General features: G+C 40.7%; 1 protein-coding gene and 1 long non-coding RNA gene across 2 annotated transcripts in view; one reads left to right on the top strand and one right to left on the bottom strand.

Moving 5' to 3' along the window:
• The window catches only part of LOC126195451 (tRNA (cytosine(34)-C(5))-methyltransferase), a 72,181-nt gene extending 59,192 nt beyond the window's left edge, over nt 1–12,989 (bottom strand). The window contains exons 1-2 of the mRNA XM_049934080.1: nt 12,811–12,989; nt 12,636–12,716 (exon numbers count right to left, since the gene is read on the bottom strand). Of these exons, the coding sequence (XP_049790037.1) occupies nt 12,636–12,716; nt 12,811–12,876 (147 nt within the window). The 5' untranslated portion in view covers nt 12,877–12,989. The remainder of the gene's footprint in view (nt 1–12,635; nt 12,717–12,810) is intronic.
• A 15-nt stretch (nt 12,990–13,004) lies between these two features.
• Nucleotides 13,005–22,329, top strand: part of LOC126195454 (uncharacterized) — a 75,841-nt gene continuing 66,516 nt past the window's right edge. The window contains exons 1-2 of the long non-coding RNA XR_007538611.1: nt 13,005–13,036; nt 15,214–15,359. This is a non-coding gene — a long non-coding RNA (uncharacterized LOC126195454). The remainder of the gene's footprint in view (nt 13,037–15,213; nt 15,360–22,329) is intronic.

Raw genomic sequence — 22,329 nt, 5'->3', positions numbered from 1 at the left:
AGAGAGAGGGGGGCTCCATGTGGTGTGGAGAGATGAATATCTTGTGGTACTTCGGGCTGACAAGGGAAATGACACGGTTGTTCTTAATACCACTGAATATTACAACAAAGCTGCACTGTTACCAGATGATGGCACAGGCAAATGCCTAACATGGGTCCCCCAACACTGTCATACAACAAGAAAGCTGTGGAGCTTCTGAAGAATTCTGGTCTACCAGAAGTTTTCATTAAAAATCTTAGTGCACAGGCTCCTAGACGTCCCAGGCTGTACAAATTATCTAAAGCCCACAAGGACGGTATTCCACTGAGGCCAAATGTGAGTGCCATTGGTTCTCCGACCTACATGCTGGCCAAATATTTAACTAAGGTTATTTCAATAGCCAACAGCTGCAAACAATAGATCCAAACACTCAGTTGTTTGTTAAGAACACTAAACAGATTAGAGTTGTCCCAAATAATATTTCAGTCAGGTTGGATGTGGTCTCACTATTTACTAAAGTTCCTGTGGAGGACACACAAAATGCTGGCTGAGCATTGACAACCACGTCCTCCTTATATATGGCAGTAAATTTTATGAAATGATGGATGACATGGCTGTGTGTTCTCTGTTGTTTCCAGCAATGGCAAACTTTTTTGAGGAGCATTCATTAAATTTGGCTCCCCTTCATCCATCTTATTTTATTCAATATACGTTGATAACACATTTACGGTCTGGTCACATGGTGTAGTAGCTCTTGAGCATTTCCTTGAACACATGAAACAAGTCGCCGGCGGAGGCAAGAAGTCGCCGGCGGAGGCAAGAAGTCGCCGGCAGAGGCAAGAAGTCGCCGGCAGAGGCAAGAAGTCGCCGGCAGAGGCAAGAAGTCGCCGGCAGAGGCAAGAAGTCACCGGCAGAGGCAAGAAGTCGCCGGCAGAGGCAAGAAGTCGCCGGCAGAGGCAAGAAGTCGCCGGCAGAGGCAAGAAGTCGCCGGCAGAGGCAAGAAGTCGCCGGCAGAGGCAAGAAGTCGCCGGCAGAGGCAAGAAGTCGCCGGCAGAGGCAAGAAGTCGCCGGCAGAGGCAAGAAGTCGCCGGCAGAGGCAAGAAGTCGCCGGCAGAGGCAAGAAGTCGCCGGCAGAGGCAAGAAGTCGCCGGCAGAGGCAAGAAGTCGCCGGCAGAGGCAAGAAGTCGCCGGCAGAGGCAAGAAGTCGCCGGCAGAGGCAAGAAGTCGCCGGCAGAGGCAAGAAGTCGCCGGCAGAGGCAAGAAGTCGCCGGCAGAGGCAAGAAGTCGCCGGCAGAGGCAAGAAGTCGCCGGCAGAGGCAAGAAGTCGCCGGCAGAGGCAAGAAGTCGCCGGCAGAGGCAAGAAGTCGCCGGCAGAGGCAAGAAGTCGCCGGCAGAGGCAAGAAGTCGCCGGCAGAGGCAAGAAGTCGCCGGCAGAGGCAAGAAGTCGCCGGCAGAGGCAAGAAGTCGCCGGCAGAGGCAAGAAGTCGCCGGCAGAGGCAAGAAGTCGCCGGCAGAGGCAAGAAGTCGCCGGCAGAGGCAAGAAGTCGCCGGCAGAGGCAAGAAGTCGCCGGCAGAGGCAAGAAGTCGCCGGCAGAGGCAAGAAGTCGCCGGCAGAGGCAAGAAGTCGCCGGCAGAGGCAAGAAGTCGCCGGCAGAGGCAAGAAGTCGCCGGCAGAGGCAAGAAGTCGCCGGCAGAGGCAAGAAGTCGCCGGCAGAGGCAAGAAGTCGCCGGCAGAGGCAAGAAGTCGCCGGCAGAGGCAAGAAGTCGCCGGCAGAGGCAAGAAGTCGCCGGCAGAGGCAAGAAGTCGCCGGCAGAGGCAAGTTGCCGACGGAGACAAGAAGTCGCCGGTGGAGGCAAGTTGCCGACGGAGGCAAGTTCTCAATGCAAGGAAGAGACAGACATATTTGTCACAATGTTTACGCTATGACAGGAGTGGTGGTAGCACCAGTGCAGATGCTGACACCATCTGCAACTGTACTCCATAATTACTGACCAATCAGAAGCCACCCATGGACTAATACCACCACAGCAATAGTTTTGACAGTCAGTTCTTCCTGTCAAAGACAATGGAGATAATCATTGAAAGCTTGAGGTTTTACCCTGGACTGACTCGGCAAAAAATCCAATAATGCTTTATACAAAATAGTTTGACATTAAACATTAAGTGACCGATGACCTCAGGAGTTTGGTCCCATAAGACCTTACCACAAATTTCTATTAAAAATAACAGAGAATACTGCAGTTTCATTATTTGTAATTAATAAAGCAAATTACAAGTAGACAGCAAATATAATCAGCACAAAGTTCATAGTTCAACAAATCAAAATAGGTAATAAATGTAAGCATGGTTTGTCTGCCCCTATAACTGCGCAATCCACACCCACCGCACACCATGGAGGTTATACGGTATGGTAGCCCTCTGTCCCCCGTCAATGAAGGTTTTGATTTGAAACTGTAGGGGCTGGGTTCTAAGATACTGATGTCAAAAGACGGCAGCACACATAGGCGCATTTTTTATAGCAACATAGCAAAGATAATTTTTTTGCTATCCTATTAGAATTGTGATCAACTGACTACATTTATTTTCTGACAATTTCATTTTTCTGATTTAGGAGCAAAAACTAGGACACTACATATATCACCACGGCACCTCTGTGAGGTATTGAAACTATGGTGGTAAATGGATTTCCCACTTCACTTTTGGGGGTTGTTATTTGTTGCCATTACACATCTAAAAAATAATGAACAGTGTTTCCTGTTTTTATTTTATGTTTGCTTTTACTTTATTTAAACAATATTTGTTAACGATACTAAAGTTTACTTACCACAATGTGAAAACAATCCTTGAAACTTTATCAAACAATAAAGATATGAGCTAATACAGGTCACAATAATGTATACTGCAGAAATGAAGCAACGTGTCCCAACAACAGTAGTGATCCCACGGTAATAGAACTGATTGCGGCAACAGTTTTCATAAACCTGGTGCGGTGTACTACCGTACTACAACAAGATGTCAGGCATAGACAGAGGTAGTAAGACGTATTCCCAAAAGCTTTGGGATACCCCTAAGTTGGTGGTAAGTATGCTTCCCACAGACCACAAATGACCAGATTAATTTTGTGGTGAGTATACTTCCCAATCTTGAGCGGGAAGGCATGCCGGTCCCCGGCACGAATCCGCCCAGCCGATTAGTGTCAAGGTCCAGTGTCTCGGCCAGCCTGTGGATGGTTTGTAAGGAGGTTTTCCATCTGCCACAGCGAATGTCAGTGATAGCTGCGCAAACTAGTCTCCACATACGCGTACATCACAATTACTCTACCAGGCAAACATTCATGGTTACACTTGTCTGGTATGAGACGTTCCCAAGGGGAGGGGGACCACTGGGGGCCGAACCACACAATTACCCTGGGTTCAGTGTGGGGTGGCGGCGGGGTGGGTTGACTGCTGTGGCCTGTTGTGGGATTGTGAACCACTGAGGGCTATGGCAGGACAAAGCATCTCCATCGTTTCTAGGTTCCCGGTTCAATACACTATATATACTTCCCTAGCCCCTTCCAGAAACTACTTTGGTGGTAACCATACTTCCCAACAACCGTTAAAACACAGTTGTTTGGTAGGATATATACTTCCCACAGTCCTGAAGGCAATATTTCACAACAAACAGAAATTACAGCTGGTGCAGCGGGCTGCCACTAGATGCCAAGAGCATACAGAAGTGGTAACACATATACCCTCAAACAATGTGAAGAAATATATTTAGTGGGAAGTATTTCCCCATGGCCCATGAAAGGGTTAAGGGAAGTCAGTGAAGCAGCTGGGGATCAAGTCTATAACTGCCCAAAAATTGCCGGAATGTACCGTCTAGAATGTTTTAAAACGTTCGAGACCCCCCCCCCCCTCCCATCTCTCTCTCTCTCTCTCTCTCTCTCTCTCTCTCTCTCTCTGTGTGTGTGTGTGTGTGTGTGTGTGTGTGTGTGTGTGTGTGTGTGTCAGTCATAATTGTGGGAAAAGTTCAAGATACCTCTAAAACCACTCACCGCCAATCACTCAATCACTTGTTTTTGTGCCTACACTCTTAGATCCCCTGTTGTGCACTATAGTGATTGCAGTGGTAGCTGTTGTGGTTGTGAGAAAAATGAGATCACTATAGCACTGTGCTGATCACTAAGATGTTTGCCATCTCTTTTTTATTAATGTATATTTCCAGGGAAAAAAAAAGTGAGATCTATATATAATGTTCTTGAGCTTTTAAGAATTTTCTTGAATATTAACAAATTTTTTGATTGTTCTAACATTTTCTCAAATGTTCTAGGTTATCCTGGATTTTAACACTCAGGAATGTTTTGAAACATTCTCTGTGTTCTACAGATAAATGACTAAGTGAGTGATAGGGTACTTTGTTTCAGAGTGAGTTATTATTGAATACTTACATGGATTCAAGAGTAATTAGGAGTAATTTTGAGTATTCAAGAGTATTTTTGAGTGTGAAAGACTACCATTTTTTAGCATCTTTGAATGTCATTTTATGATGTTCTCGATTGTTCTCTAAGGATTGAAATGTTCTGAGAAAACAAATGTAAGTAAAGATCAAGTAAAGCTGATCTTTTCCACCTGGTGGTAAATAAAACAAAACACTGCATGAGTAATTTATAAAAATGAATTCCATTATGTTACTGACGACATTTCATGCCCCTTTTACAAGCAACTTTTAGTAATACTGAATGTGCTTGTCTTTGGGTTGGATACACATCTAATACTATCCTGAAAGTTAAATATTTCTATGATTAATTCAGCCACATCAACTACAAATTTTTGGCAGGATCAAAGTAGTTTGTCATGTCACAGTGTGTTGCAGCAAACTGTCACTGTGTTCAAAGCATAATTTTGCAATTGCTACCACTCTTTCAAATGATTGTTGGTTATTTGAAAATCAGTTCAAGATCAAGCAAGGCAATAATTGCCTCTTGCTGACAAGTTATCAGAACCAATGGAAGGCTGCATCTCAAATGCAGCAAGTTGACCAGCAGCAAAAGTATTATGAAAATCATCCCATACTATTGAGAACCATGTTCATGAATGTGGTCTCTATCGAAACAAGTCTATGATGGAGGGACTTCAGGGGTTGCAGTACACCAAATACAGCCATTTTCCCAGTCACTAAAAAGGCACAATTTACTGCCAATTTCATTTAAATCTGAAGGGAGCATGGAAAACAAAACAATATATACATAAGCCAAAACACTCAATTCTCAATTTGTTAAGTAGTTGAGAGGAGGATATGAGTGAGTGCATGGGTGGAGAGGAGGGGGTGAGAGAATAAGCAAGCTCCACAGTGTAGGCATGAGATCCTCTCCCTCCACCACTTCTCCCATATCCTGGTGGCACAGGCAGTTGTTTCTTTTTATATGGCTGACTGTTCACACTCACAGAGAAAAACTGGTGGAAAACAATATCACTACAATGCTACATCCAGCATGCTTTTCATGCTATGCTGACATCATAGTGACTGCTGATGATTCATGAGATGACTACCTGCTTTGTCAGTTCCTTGAAGACATCCATCCATCTCCTACACTTGCACTTAGGACACTTACTTCAACATCACATTGCACTGCATTGCATTACATCACATCATAATCACCACATTACGACAGTCCATGCATAGCCTTCACATCAGTAGCCTCCAGCCAAATTCAAGATCAGAAAGTGAGAGTTACTTTTCACTTTGGCACGAGGCTGGATGAATCGATAGATGGATTTAAAATTGTTGGGTGCTAAACAGCATGGTCATCAGCACCATTTCACAAGATTGTTGCACTGCTGAATGAATAGTTATCATTGTTAAAACAAAAGGCAAAGGGGCCAACATACAACCACAGAAATCAAACCTTTCACATTTCATCTCCAGTAGTTCTATTCATATCACTGCCACACGTTGAAAGAATTAATGAGATGATGGAAGACAGTAAGATGGATGGCTGATTGCGGAAAAAATAGGATAAGGCAGCAACTCAAAAACACATTAAAACCTTCACCCAATTAAGTTGTGTAGAAGTCCTGCCACCACATAAAAATCAACAATTTTCTTGCTATTGTTTTAACATGGCATAAAATTGAGATTAATTCCCTACGTGGACAAAAGGCTTCCCTCCTATCAGCATACTAAAAACAGGTCATTAAAACATGGTGTACCATGAGTGTAACCCCAGAAACAGTGCATTCTGATGGGTCTTCATGCTGCAGAAGATAAGCATGCATTACCGGGCAGTGTCAGATACAAAGGCAAGTAAAGACCACTTCATCCTTTCGGGGAGTCCAAAAAGAAGTGTTCCACGGGCGAATAGTCGGTCTGACCAACCGCAGCTTGCTGTTGTCCACTTCCAGCCACTGCCTTTACCACTGGCATGCTGCTTTTGCTGCACCGTCTGCTTTCTTATTCCCCTCGATTCCCACATGTCCAGGGATCCAACAGAAGGCCACCCATTCTTCTGACTGTGCAGGAGGTGTATAGTGTCCTGGACCATCTGAACTATCTTACCTACTAGGAACATTTGCTGAATAGCCTGCAGAACACTAAGAGAGGCTGTGCAGACAAGAAATTTCTCTACCCCAAAATTCTCATGTGCTCTGGTGCCTTCTTGATTACACAGAGCTCTGCATATCCTACTAATTTACTACTAAAGCACACTAGTCTGTCAGGATAAGGGCCTTAGTTTTACAAGGGCAAGACAATGACAAAAAATCTCAAAAAACTTCAAAAACAGTGAATGACTTGTCAGAACTATGTCTGTTTACGATAATTTTCCCTGCAAAATTGTGAGACCCACTGATGTAGTAGCAGAAGTATATGAAGGTGCTCCCCTTACACACAAATTACTGTGCAGAGCACAGCAATTCAAGCCAAAAAACGTGTGTTTCAGCTCCTATAAAAGTAGTGGAACTCATTCACCATACACACAATGGGTGAGGTACATCAGCACATACAAAAAGGGGGGGGGGGGGGGTTTAAAGCATAGTTCTGGAACAACTAAAGCAATTTCAACCAAAATTGGTAAATATACAAGCTGCATTTTCAGGAAAAAAATATTATTAGAGTAAGACACCCCTTAAACAAAGAGGGTTGGAGTGTGACCCTGAAGGGAGTGACATGTAAATGTAATTAAAAACAATTAACACCAATGCTGCTTTATCGCAGTCTCTAGACTGAGATCACCAAACAGAAAGTGAACCCATAGCCATCTCCTCCTATAGAAGTAGTTCAGCATTATTAGTGTGACACCATGTTATCTTAGTGTAATGAAGGTGTTCTGGCTTTCGTGAACTTAACGATTATCAACAAAAGTCTAAAAGACACTGTTGGGTACATCCTTACTGGCATACTGGTATAATCATATGGGGTGCTTTTACGGTGTTTAAAAGATTGATTATATATTCTGCTTCCCTTTTATTTTTTCCAAAATACACTATCAATTGAAGAATACTGTGGCTTACATGTCAGTGGCAATATGGAAACATATAGCGTGAATATTTATCAACACCAATTAAAGAAATCTGGAAGAAAATTCCTGGCTGTGACTGGGAAATATGGAATATACCCAACTGTAAAAGTAGTTGGCATGAAAATTTCATCAAAGTTAAAGCTCCTGTTACATCTGGATCAACACTTTATAATTACAAAGGTTTTTCTTCTACAGCCTTGTTAGTCTTTTCAGATGCAGCTACATTATTTTTTTCATATGACATTGAATAATATAACTGCCACAATGATGGCAAGTATTAAATGAAAGTTACTTTGGTAAAGCATGGTTTGGGGGGGGGAGTGGGGGTTGGGGGGCAAGCTCCTTCTTCAGGCACCCCAAAAATACTGCAAATTTCCTTATTATTCTACTTACAAGGGACATAATGAGATCATATCCTCAGATACAAACAACTAATGAATGGCAAATATTTAATTAAAGATTACTGGATGAAAAAGATCTGTAAAATGACATTTAGGCCTATAAGTGCTGAAGTTTCACGTGTTGGATATTTCAATAAATTGCAACATGACTCAAATAAATGTGAAAGTTGAAGAGCTTTGTATGTTACATAACTTTATACGGATTCATGATAGTGTATATTCTAAGTCAACTGTAAGGCATAATGAAATCACCATACTGAGCACTCACATCAAGACTGAGGACACCAACAGATTCCTTCAAGAATTGCTATGGAGTTAAGAAATTGGCTCCGTAGTTTCTTTGTAGCCCAAGAGATGCCACTGCCTTGGCAATACAAAGTTTATTTGAATATCAATGAAAATAATCAGTATTTGAAGATAAAAACATAATATGGATGGATAAAACATCTACTCTCTAGGCGGCGGCAGGTGAAAACACACGTAAAAGATAATAAAGAGCACAAGCTTTCAGAAGTCGTGGCTCCTCCTCCTGGAAGAAGGGTTGAAGGGAAAGGAAAAGGGATGAAGGAAAAGGATTGGCGAGGTTTAGGAAATGGGGAAAATTATGGAAAAGTCACATCACCCAGAATCCTGGATCAGGGAGACTTATTGGACACGATGAGAAAGAAAGACTGACTGCTGGGGAAATCTCCCCCCCCCCCCCCCAAAGTTGGCACCAAAAATCAGCCTTTCCTTCTCATCCTGCCCCATAAGTTGCCCCTCACGAGGGGTCCAAGGAAACTTTTGCATAACTCCTAAACCGCGCTAGTCATTTTCCTTCCTCCCTCATCCTTTCCTTTCAACCCTTCTGCCACATAATCTATCAGTACTATATCAAAGTTTGTATGTAGCTAAATATTAAAAGGATCTGATATTGCATTACATCCAGCAAATCAGTAAAGATTTGCAGGTTTTCATATGTAGCATAATTTCACACATTTTTGTTTAGTTTTATATCTATAAAATTAAATTAATTTCAATTAATGTACTTTTCTCCGATGACCTGACAAGAGGAAATGTCTCCTGTGAAGATTCATCTAATTTTGCCTGTTATCCGAAGTCAACACCGAGTGATGAGATTCTCATATAATTAAACCTGCTACTAAACACATCTTGAAACAAAACGTAGACTTACAACTTGGGGATGAGACTGCTCAAATTTTCTAAAACCAACTGTAGAAAATTGGAGATGATGGAATCACAAATGAGCCTTTTGGAAAGAAAAAACTGTCATCCAATTTTTGTAATTGGTGATGTTCTTTGTGAAGATAACAGAAGCAGCCTATTCTCCTGTTTTGCAAAAGCATAATTTGAACTGGTTACAAGAGAGTGGTATCCTTGCATCTAAAAATGAAAACATCACAAAATACTTTGCAATGACAAAAGGTTATGGAAAGAAACTGCGGGGCAACTTACTGAAATAACACAAAATGGAGAGATCGTAACAGTCTCTTTCCTACAAAGACTGCACATTTTGATGGATCCCCCTTATAACTCTCAGAGGTTGCAATTTTCAGTGAAGCACTTCCTCAATAATAGTTGATAAATCACATGGACACACTATTAAATACTGTGGAGTGGATTTGAAATCATCACATTCTTTTTCACGAAACTTTTCCTTTTCCTTTTTCAAATGTAGTTTGATCCCAGAATTTATCCATACTTGTACTGGAGGGAAACAACAAAAAGCAACACATATCATAAATTTTTGTGTTAAATTAATACTACAATGGAAATGGTAGAGATTTTACTTTAGTCTGTAAACTGTACTTCTGTTTGCAGAAACACGTAAAGAAACTAAGCTTGTTTTTACAATACAAAGAGGATTCATTCATTTGCACACCTCACAAAACTGGAACAAATAAGTAACCAGAAATGCCAAAGAGTCAAGTGGTTTAAAACCAGAGAAAATACACACTGCACTACACAGCAACTGCCATCAGGGTAAATACAGCATTCACCTCAGGTTACTATAAAGCAACCATGAACACCATTGTTTACTGAGGTCAACTGCGGTTTGCTGTACCACTATCTGCTTTGGCCTGTGGCATAACTGTGTTTTGCGATACAACGGTGCTGCAGCATATTAGAAATGGATCATTTTGCAGAGTGTATGTCACAGTACACAGTGGCACTCCCTAGTGTGGATTATTTGTTTATGTTTCTAAATTGTTCGTGAGTGTTCTATGTGATTCATTGGGTTACTTTAGTGTTGTTCATAAGGATAATATTTCATTTTTTTTTTTGCAGTGGTTTGTCAGTGAGTTAGTAAGATGTTGGTAGTTATGGCCAACAGATTCATTTTCAGGTTTGGAATTATTAGTACTACGTGCTGTTTATGACTGAAGATTTAATTTTATGTTTCTCTTTTGTTAGTTATGGATATGACAAGGTTTACGTGCTAGTCGCTGCATTCCACAATGGGGGTTGACTTGTTGGCCGCAATTATTACAGCTGTTCAGTCTAATTGTTGAGTATGTAAAGTGTCACACTTGTAAGGAAGGCATGACACTGACCAAAGTAGCTGCATCTGGGACCAGGGTATAGTATATTTAGGTATATGAGCAAGTTTTGGTGTTGTGGTACCATGGACATTCTGTTAGCTATATAGATCAAGCTAAGGGTTCAAAACCACACTTACTAAACTTTGTGTGGTTCTCTGATACAGCTGACCTTGTTTGAGTTCAAGTGAAATTTCCTAAACTGGTGTTTGAAGTCTTGTGTGGGTTTGTGGTGTCATGGACTTCATTTCAGCTCTACAGGTCAACTGAAATTTTCAGACATTTTTTCTTTTTTTTTTTTGCGTGGTATCGTGGACTTACTTTCAGCATATCAACACTTGTGAAATTTCTGATATCAACTTCTTTTTAGATTTTTTTTATTGAGGTTTCATTGAGTGATGAAGTTTTCATTTGTTTCATTTTTACATACAATTTCTTTCGGAAAGTCTTTATTATTGTAACTGCCATATTTTTAGTTTCTCTCCACCCTAAACCCCCTAAATTCCCACTAGTTTCATGTTATTTCTACAAATACATATTTTGTAATTATTCATGTCTGTTCTCTGGTGCAAAGTGACGTCACTGTCACCATATTGTATAAGCTTGAAATAGGAGTGTCTCCCATCTTCATGACATCAAGGGTCAAAATCTACAGGTGGTACCAGAATCTTCAGTAATCTAGTTTACCAGCTATGGTTGTGATTACAAGTGTTAAAGTGAGCCACCTCAAAATTTCAACTGTGGTGAACAGACTGACTTGTAGCACAGCCCAATGTCCCAATTTAAAAGGGATGACTTGGTAAGTATTTGACGCAACCAATGAATCTGAATATGAAATTAAGGATGTGATAACTGACTAATCTTAAGCCTATCCTGATGTCTTATGTTTGCTTCATTATTGAGTGTGTATTACTGCTAATAACTAAAACTGCAGTCAAAGTTTTGAAACAATGTGGCTATGTGGTTAAATAAAAGGTTAGGAATCAAACAGTCTGAAGGTTTAATCCCTGTTCAGCCTTGTGATTATCTTCCCCTTATTACTTTTTCCAACTGTGGCAATGTTTGTCAACACGAAAAAATGCTGAGTTGCACTGTAGTTAGGAGCCCAGTTAAAACTATAGACCTCCCCAAAACTGATGGGACTAATCAGTTCAAAGTTTGGACAAAATCAAGGGCATATCACCCAAACAGGACCATATATACTTAAGCCCTGTACAGTTCAAACCAACCTTCATGTCAACTGCAGACTTACCTTGTATGCACTTAGCATATAAAATATGAAGAATGAAGGGCAGGGTCACGACATAGCACTTAATGCCCACAAACATGTTAATAACCCCCCCCCCCAACATGCCATTTATCACACTATGACTCATTGCGTTCCTTTCACTTGTTCCCCCACACGATACTGAATTCCTAATAATATAACTGATGGTTTCTTTCATGTTACATTACATATTGAACCCCCTTTCATTCTTTAATATGGCACAGATGTGAACATTAGGCAGTGCTATTAGTTAATTTGCTAGCACAACTTTCACTTGGCTCCACCTTCGTCAGCTTCACCAACTCACAACCATGAGCTTTCAACCTAACATACACATCATGCAGCACTACAGATTAGTCTGTCACCACAACCAAATTTTCAGGAGGAGGGATCCAATATCAATTAAGGTACTGGATAATTCGCTCAGTTAACAGAAAATGAAAGTGGTAGTGTCCAAAATTGACATGCATTTTAACTAAACCTGCAATATGTTTCCACACCTAAATCTTTCTCCAGCACGATGTTACAATAAAAAAGAATTAGGCTGGAGCATGCACTGATATAGATGAGCCTTTAGGAACCATCTTTACAAGAGATACCTTTAAAATGAACTGAGTGTTTCTAAACCAGCAATTGAATGGGAAACCGACACAGAATGTACGTTGTAAACGAATTCTCAAATGCTACGCCACAATACTTTCCACACAAAATGCTGTTACACAATTACGTTCAAATGCTATAAAACAATTATTATGGCTGGCAGTTGTCACCATTTTTAAATCCCAATCTTCAATAATAAAGAAAAAAAGTTATGCTCTGAAGAACTACCGTGAGTGTGGGAGGGCTATACGGGAGGGAACGAGTTACTGTAAATGACTTTGATCTACGGGCAACCAGGCAATACCGGTGCACACAAAAACTACTCCTACAATGAAAGAAGTAGTACCTTATAATATTTCTCAAAATCTGCATTTTCACGAACAATATCCTGGTACTCCCTTCGTGGTGCATTTGCATCCCATTTATTCTGCAACATAAACAAAAACAAAACAAACAATTAAGCGTACATTACAGGTACAGTGAAGCGCAACTACAAGTAAGAATACTTAGTCATCGACTACCTCACGCGCTCTTCGTTTTTCTGCAAAATTTAAGTCTCTTCTCCTCATTTTTCTGGCCTTCCCCATTGCTTCTATCTACTTTTTTTGGTAAAGAGTATTACCACATCAACAAAACATACACAAGTCAAAGACACATTGACATATTCAAACACGTGCACTGTTCGACCAATTTCACTGCCTGCTTCGCTATCGTTCCTAGGTTCATCGCAACTTCAATACATCGACGGTAGACATCCGATTGCTACCAATTTCCAACAATACAATTATTTTTGTCACTGACTGGTCCACACGCAACAATCTGTATGCATAGGTACTGGATTAGAAACATGTGCATTCAATAAATCACTGCGGAACTTCTGTTTCAATCCACTGAATGTCCGCCAAGTGTCGGTCTAGGAAAGACGTTTCAGCGACAACTGCCACGCTCTCGCAAGGGATGTTTCAGTTCAACAAACTAACTCGTAATTATTCTGCGGTCTGTGCTTGCACAATGTCTTGCAAAAATGCAAATAAGATGTCTAAGACGGAAAGGACAATAAAAATTACATTACTATTTGTTCCGTAGATCATGAATAAGACATTTTGTAATGACGTAGAACGTGTCATTTTAAGATACTGTTTCTCTACTGGATGTAATCATTTTTTTCACAATTACTACTTATATCTAAAAACTCCTCTATCGACTGGAAGAAGCTGTCATAAATAAATTCTTTTAATTTGTTTATAAATGCTGGTTGGCAATCTGTCAGATTTTAATGCTGTTTGGTAAATGATTAAAGACTTTTATGGCAGCATAATTCACCCCTTTCTGTGCCGAAGTCAGATTTAACCCAGAATAGTGAAGATCATCTTTTCTTCTAGTGTTGTAGCTATGCACTTCGGTATTATTTTTGAATTGGATTGATTATTAATAACAAATTTCATATTGTGAAGGTACTGCGAATATCATTAGTTCCTTAAATATGTCTACAAGATGAGCTTGGGTGGGCTCGACCTATTATTCTGAGTACACCTTTCTGTGCAATGAATACTTTTTCTCTTAATAATGAATTATCCCAGAATATGATGCCATATCAAAGCAGTGATTGGAAATAGGCTCTGTAGGCTAATTCATTGAAATATTTATCACCAAAATTTGCAATAACCCTAATGGCATAAGTAGCTGAAATCAAATGTTTCAGCAGATCATCAATATGTTTCTTCCGATTCAAATTCTCATCAATGCCAGAAATTTTTAATATTCTAACTCAGCAACAGAGTCCTGTTCAAAGACCATATTCATCAATGGCTTTACGCTATTCACTGTATGGAACTGTCATTAATATATCTTAAGAACAATAAGGGATCCAAGAGTGTACCCTGTGGGACTCTGTTGTTGATACTCTGTTGATTTTTGCAGTCTATCTGTACTGCGAATTTCAACCTTCGGGGTATTCTTCCAACTAAATATGAATTAAACCATTTGCTCACTGTCCCACCAATGCCACAGTTCTTAAGCTTATCTAGAAGAATTCTGATGAGACACATAGTCAAAAGCCTCTGAGACACCACAAAAAATCCTAATCGATGATGTTCGGTTATTAAGAGCATTTAATATTTCATCTGTGAAAGCTTATAAATAATTTTCTGTTGAAAAGCCTTTCTGAAAACCGAATTTTTAGTACTTCTTTTAAGTGAAGCTACTCTTGGATTAATTATTTTTTCAAGAATTTTGGCTAAAGCTGTCAAAGTGAGACTGGGCGGTAGTAATGGTTTAACAATAGAACATTTCAATCTACCTGAAAAAATGCCCCCTTTCAGTGAGCTACTACACAAGTGGCTGAGAATCGTACTTATGTGTCGGGAACAAGCTTTTAGTACTCTGTTGGAAATGCCATCAGTTCCAGTGGCCCCTAAAGGAAAGGAATTTTCAAATATTAATTTATTTCACGCGCTACAGGGCGTACATAACGACTATCTAAATTATTTTTAAATGGATGGGAAATATCTATAGACATTTGCAACTCATACTCCACTTCCTCTGACTTAGCATCTTCAACTTCGATCTCAGTCGTGCAATGCTGATCTCTGTATTTCCTGATCGATCAGCAAGCACAGGACGTCAAAAAACCACCAACTTCGCTCATGTTTCGTTTTTCCGGTGCCAGAAAAATTACTTTCCTTTACTTAACTTTTTTTGGGGTAAACAGATCACAACGAATCTTTTTTTATTACCGTTTTCCCGTTTGTCGCAAAGTAATCTGCTTCTATATTCTCTATTATTGAATTATAAGTAGTTGTTTTCTTATTCTCATTGCTGTACACCTTGCTCTTAACTTTCCACAAACTTTTTTTGAACTTAGCCAATATGTATCAATATACTCAGCAATTCTCTAGTGCACTGACTGGTATCGGCCTTTTCAGAAAGATGATAAGCATTAAACTGAAGAAACTGCTACCTGAAACATAACAGGTTTCTTAGAAGAAAGGTTATATTTGAAGAGCTCTCTATGCGTTCACAACAGATCGGAGGAGAGTGCGGGGCACGTTCATTTCTTTCTCACAGTCTAGTAAGTACAGTCACGACACTCTCGCAGATTGCACGTGCTTGAATATTTAGCTCGTGAAGATAAGTAACTAATTCTATAATAACTGTCAATTAAGTTAATATTACACTGTAAAGAAAGTTAATTATACTCTGTTTTATATTATCTATTGAAGGTTTCACTCGTTTCAAAGTACTTCTCGAAAAAAATAAAAGCATAACCTAAGGGGTCGGTTTCCATGTACTTTAGACATAGGTTTACCTACAAATTTCAAACATTTATTTAAGTATTAAGTGAAGAATATTGGTTGTTTTCATCACATCACATTATATATATAAAATAGAGGGAACCATTCCATGTGGGAAATATATCTAAAAACAAAGATGATGAGACTTACCAAACAAAAGCGCTGGCAGGTCGATAGACACACAAACAAACACAAACATACACACAAAATTCAAGCTTTCGCAACAAACGGTTGCTTCATCAGGAAAGAGGGAAGGAGGGAACTTCCTTCTTTCCTGATGAAGCAACTGTTTGTTGCGAAAGCTTGAATTTTGTGTCAGGTCGATAGACACACAAATAAACACAAACATACATACTATATATATATATAGTAGTGCTGTATCTTCTCGGAGAATTAAAGGTTTTATTTCCTCTCAAAACAGATAAGTACGTATTACGCATACACGATCTTAGGCCTAATTTTTCGGGCATACAATTTTTGACTTGTGACTTTAGTTTTACTGCATTATGTTACTATATTAATAGTATACACGTATATTAGTTTTCCACATAACTTTACTGACTCTTGCGATCTGTAGTCAATAGAATATTACTGTTATTGCCTAGATAAATTCTGTAAAAATATTGTAAACAAGCATGAGCGAGAAGTGTTTGAGCTACCATAGAAAAGTAAGCTCTGTGCAGCTGTTGTGGCAGATGGTTACATTGGGGTGAATGTAGTGTCATGGGAATCGGGGAAGTATATGAGTCTCTTCCATGGTATTGCAGATTATGTTCAAGGGATAGGAAAATAGCTGAATAGGAAGGGCAGATTAGAGCCCTGCAGGCTGAACTGGATGGCGCTAGGGAGGAACTAATGAAGTTAAGGGGGGAGAAGGGTGAAGATAGGTGGGAAGTGATAGCAAGGAACAGGGGCCACAGAAAGAGAACAGTATCTAACAGTTTCATCATTGGCACAAACAATAGATTTGCCTTGCTTCCTCAGTCAACTAAGGAAGAGGCTCAAGTAGATGTAAGTGTAGTCAGCACTCAACAGACTTTCACTAGGAAACCAACTGTTGCAGAAAAAAAAAGTATAAAATAGGAGGAAAGTTCTGTTGTTAGGTAGTAGCCCTGGAAGAGGTGTTGGCCAGATATTGCAGTAAAACTTAGGTGACAGGTACCAGGTCACAAGTATTTTCAAGCCCAGTGCATGTCTTAGCCAAGCGATAGAGGATGTAGAGCATTATGCAAGGGGTTTACAAAGCAGGATCATGTTGTGGTAGTGGATGGAGCGGGAAACAGTATTGATAGAGATCAGGGCTACAATATTGAGTGTGACCTGGTGAAAATAGCATCTGCAACGAACCATACAAATGTTGGCTTGGTTCCTGCTTTCATGCGGTATGATTAGCCCCAATTGAACAGGTCTGTCAGGAGCATCAATATGGAGCTAGATCAGCTGCTTCAGGTGGTTACTTAGTCAGGCATTAGGTTTGGTTCCTGTTGATGGAATTGGTAGGTGGGACTTCACAAGATATGGCCTGCATCTCAATAGGAAAGGGAAGGGTAAATTGGCTGGGATGATAGCAAAATCTTTAAGGGTGGGGACTGAAACTCATGGGAGTACTTTTTTAGCCTAAGATCAACGTAAAATCTCAGAGTCTTGAAAGGTCATTATGTCTCAACATAAAATATGTTCCATGATTCTACAACAAATCGATGTCTGTGAACTTGGCCGGTAATTTTGTGCATCCGATTTTCTACACTTTTTATAGATTGCTATGACCTGGGCCTTCTTCCAGTCCCGTGGAACATTCCACTATTCCAATGATCTCTGATAGCTGGCGGATAAGAATGGTGCTATATTTGTAGCATAGTCAACATAAACTACTATCTGGGCTAGATGTCTCTCTGATGTCTATGGATCTTAAATGTTTTACAGTCCCAGATACACTAAACAATTTATCAGCTATTCTTGCGTGTGTTCGATAATTGAAAGGGGGAATGGTGCTGCAGTCCTCTACGTCGTTACGTAAAAGGTCAGGTCTTCCGGTGTTTACTGCCAGTTTTTTGTTATTAAAAGGAAACGACATTATTCAGTAAACGTCTGTACATTGCAACAGACTGTAAATTAGCTTTCCTGTGATGCGACGTTTCGCATCTCGCAGGGTCCTCGGGAAACTGAATAATCGCAAATGTGACGTAACTTTTTAGCTATCATCGATTTTTACGGCACTACACACGCACACATACACACATTCCCTGTTGTACAAACTATGTTATAAATCAATATAAACGTTAGTATTCGCGCTCATCCGATATCATATTCACAAGAGTCGCTTGCTGGCCGACTGGAGCGACGCTGTCGCTGGGAGTAACAAAACGATACGAAGTTTTGCTACTGTTGTGTTAGACTATGGCTTTCTTTGTCTTTAGCAATTCAGAGTATATGGAGCGCTTATCGAGAGGGGACCGCGCGTTCTGTGTGCGAGAATATAACAAAAACGATGTTTCGGCGACTGTAGCACAGAGGAAATTTTGCAGTGATCGTGGATTCCATAATGTAAATGATACTCCAAGTGTCCCCCTTATTCGGAAGTAGTTCAACACTAGCCAGATTGGAATACGGGCGACCAAGGTCATCAACAGGAGGCAAATCTGAAGAGAGTGTAAATCGGTGTGTTCATGACGATCACAAACTCTCCATTCGTAAGTGTGCAAGTTCTTGAAGTGTACATAGATCATCACTGCACCGAATTCTGCAAAACGAAACTTCAGTTGGTGCAAGAATTAAAGCCTCAAGATGCCAGACATAGGCTGCAGTTCGTTAATTTTGACATCATCTTGTTTCCTGACGACGCTCATTTTCACCTGATCAGTCACGTCAGTAAGCAAAGTTGCCGTTACTGGAGTGTAACGAATCCCAAACAGAAGCATGAGAAACAGTTAAATTTCCCAGAAGTTACTACTGCATAGTCTGCAATGTCAGCTCGAGAAATAATGGGACAGTACTTTTTTGAGGACGAGAGTGGTCGTTCAGTGAAAGTGAAGTCGCAACATCATGTGACGATGTTAAATGACTTTATGGTGCTTGAAATGCAAAACTTTCCTAGTTATAACCAAAGAACATGGTTTGAGCAAGACGAAGCCACAGCACACACATCCAATGCGCCTCTACCGCTAGTTCACACAATTTTCCTGGGCAAATTGATCCCCAGGAAGGGTGACCAAATTTGGCCCCCTATCAATCTAGATTTGAGCCCCATGGATTTTTTTTATGGGGATATGTCAAATCTGAAGCGTATCTCAATAATTCGACTTCTCTGAAGCACCTGAAAGAAAATATTCATAGCGAAGTGGCAGCCAACCCAGTGTCTACATGCCGAGCCGTCACGCAAAATTTTGTTCATCATTTACATGACTGCCATAGGCATGCTGGACTGGATTTAAATGAGATTTTTAGGAAGTAAATTCCTAAGCTGTATAGTTCAATAATAAATAATGATTTTGTTGGTAGAATTCAACCTATATTTTATTTTCACATATCAGATATAAACACCGGATATTCCACGTGCGAGTGATTTCTTGCCCAAAACCTGCGACTTGATTGCGCAGATGGGATATGCGGCGACTTATTGAGCAGTTTTACTCAATCCGCCAACGCTAAATAGGTTTGCGCACATCGCATATCTGCACAAAATTTCAGTCCACATGCTACGTACGACCTGTCTGCACAGATGCGATGTACACAGCAATCTGTGCAGATAGATCGTTGTATGTGGTTCGACCTTTAGCTAACGCTGTCGTGAAGCTGGAATCATTTTTAGCATAATATATTATTTTAACGTTAAATACCGTTGGTATACAGTATTACTGAGTAGACTGCAGCTCGCCATTCAGAGTCCAGCGAAATAAAACATTTTTTTAGACATGGATGTACAATATTTGATTTTTAGGAAGAGAGGAAAGAAGTTAGATTTGTCAGAATTTAACGCCGCCTTGACACCGAAATCGATGGAGAAAGAGCATAGAGTAGCAAAATTCATTAGGGGCGATGTTTCTAAGTAAAGAACACTGCTGCCTGTAAACAGTCTGCTGTGAATGGAGGAATTAAAAATTGGAAATTAAGTCAGATATAGCAAAGCTGCAGCAATCTTCTTCTAATTCATCTGAAGCGATTTGTCCATGGGAAAACTAAACCTAGCTGATTGGATGGTACATATATATGAATCTTACTTTAACCGAATTCAAGACTATGGTCTTAATTACTGGGCCAGTAATTCATTGTTATGACTGAAGCATGGTGTCTGGCTATTCATATTTCAAAGTACATATATCCAAATGAAGAATTACAATCTTGAAACTTTCTGGCAGATTAAAACTGTGAGCCAGACCGAGACTGGAACTCGGGACCTTTGCCTTTCGCAGGCAAGTGCTCTGCCACTGAGCTACCCAAGCACGACTCACGACCCACCCTCATAGCTTCAATTCTGCCAGTACCTCGTCTCCTACCTTCCAGACTTCACGGAAGTTCTTCTGTGAACCTTGCAGAACTAGCACTCCTGGAAGAAAGGATACTGCTGAGACATGGCTTAGCCACAGCCTAGGGGATGTTTCCAGAATGAGATTTTCACTTTGCATCAGAGTGTGCGCTGATATGAAACTTCCTGGCAGATTAAAACTGTGTGCTGGACCGAGACTCGAACTCGGGACATTTGCCTTTCGCAGGCAAGTGCTCTACCATCTGGGCTACTCAAGCACTACTCACGACCCGTTCTCACAGCTTTAACTCTGCCAGTACTTCGTCTCCTACCTTCCAAACTCCACAGAAGGTCTTGTGAGAACCTTGAAGAACTAGCACTATAATCTTAATTGGAAAGGAATTCATAATGTGTTTATTTCAGTCACTAATGTAACTTCTGCCAGTTGCCGTGATGACTAATTCGCGGACAAGAAGTAATAATTTGAATGAAATCCTTTTGGGCCTTAGGCCTTGTCATCTTGAGACTGAAGATAACAAACAACCGACATTTGGTCCATCTTCTTAGTGCCTAAGTTTTTGGTTTACAGTAATTGTTTTCCATATACATCACCATATTTCAGTTATCACATGATATGCTGGAAAAGCTGGTTTAAAAAATCGTTTTTAATTTCGAAATTATGGAGACAAATATCCCTAAAGGATAATACTGAAATTACAGTGCCTGCAGATGCCTACACACTTGCAAAAAGTAAGGAGACTTCAAGCTTAATGATGGGAGCTACGATTCAGTGGAATGAAATTAATTAAATGGATCAATGCTGAGTGGTAATAACTGAATATGCAATGCCATTAAATTATTTGGATGGAGTGTAGCCATGTGTGGAAGTGAAACATGGACGGTAAATAGTTTGGACAAGAAGAGAATAGAAGCTTTCAAAATGTGGTGCTGCAGAAGAATGCTGAAGATTAGATGGGTAGATCACATAACTAATGAGGAGGTATTGCATAGAATTGGGGAGAAGAGAAATTTGTGGCACAACTTGACTAGAAGAAGGGATTGGTTGGTAGGACATGTTCTGAGGCATCAAGGGATCACCAATTTAGTATTTGAGGGCAGTGTGGAGGGTAAAAATTGCAACTGGAGACCAAGAGATGAATGCACTAAGCAGATTTAGAAGGATGTAGGTTGCAGTAGGTACTGGGAGATGAAGAAACTTGCACAGGATAGAGTGGCATGGAGAGCTGCATCAAATCAGTCTCTGGACCGAGGACCACAACAACAACAACAAACAACAACAACATCTGTTCAATGCGACAGCCTTACGCCACCTTACTGGGAGAGTCTGTCTGTCTCCACGGTACCACTTGCTAGTTGAAGTCAGACCCAACATGTTGCTGCATCAGTAACCTCCCCATCATCCATATACTGCTTCCTGCAGAGTGTATCAAAATGGTTCAAATGGCTCTGAGCACTATGGGACTCAACATCTTAGGTCATAAGTCCCCTAGAACTTAGAACTACTTAAACATAACTAACCTAAGGACATCACACACACCCATGCCCGAGGCAGGATTCGAACCTGCGACCGTAGCAGTCCCGCGGTTCCGGACTGCAGCGCCAGAACCGCTAGACCACCGCGGCCGGCGCAGAGTGTATCCTTCATTGGGCCATACAGACAGTAGTCGGGAGGTGCAAGATCCATACTATCGGGTGGATGAGGAAGAACAATCCAATGAAATTTTGTGAGCTCCTCTTGGGTGCACAGATATGAGTGAGCCCTCGTGTTGTCATGGCCAAGGAGAAGTTCATCTGTTCCCTCCCCCCGCCCAATGAACACACTGGAGTCATTTCTTTGATTTCCCAAGGGTAGCACAATACACTTCAGAGTTGATCATAGCACGCGAGGGACGAAATCAAACAGAATAAACCCTTCAGAGTTCTAGAAGACCCTTACTATGACTTTACCAGCTGAAGGTGTGGCTTTGAACTTTCTCTTCCAAGGACAGGTGGTATGGTGCCACTCCACGAATTGCTGTATAATTTCGTTCGAAGTGACGAACCAACGTTTCATTGCCTGTTGATACTCGACTAAAAATTGTCACAGACAGCCTTGTAACGTGCAAGCAGCTCTGCACACATGGTCCTTCATTGCTCTTTATGGTCTTCTGTTAGTGAGTAATACCAACTTGTGGATGTGTGTGTCAGCACTACGAACAGAGAGGTCCAGTTGTGCATCGAGGTGTTTGTTTGTGATTAGTCAGTCACCTTGAATGTGAGTGTCC

The sequence above is a fragment of the Schistocerca nitens genome, chromosome 7 (assembly GCF_023898315.1).
Source record: "Schistocerca nitens isolate TAMUIC-IGC-003100 chromosome 7, iqSchNite1.1, whole genome shotgun sequence".
Classification (NCBI taxonomy): Eukaryota; Metazoa; Arthropoda; class Insecta; order Orthoptera; family Acrididae; genus Schistocerca; species Schistocerca nitens.
The sequence above is the reverse complement of the archived record's forward strand: the minus strand, read 5'-3'. Positions and strand labels throughout refer to the sequence as shown.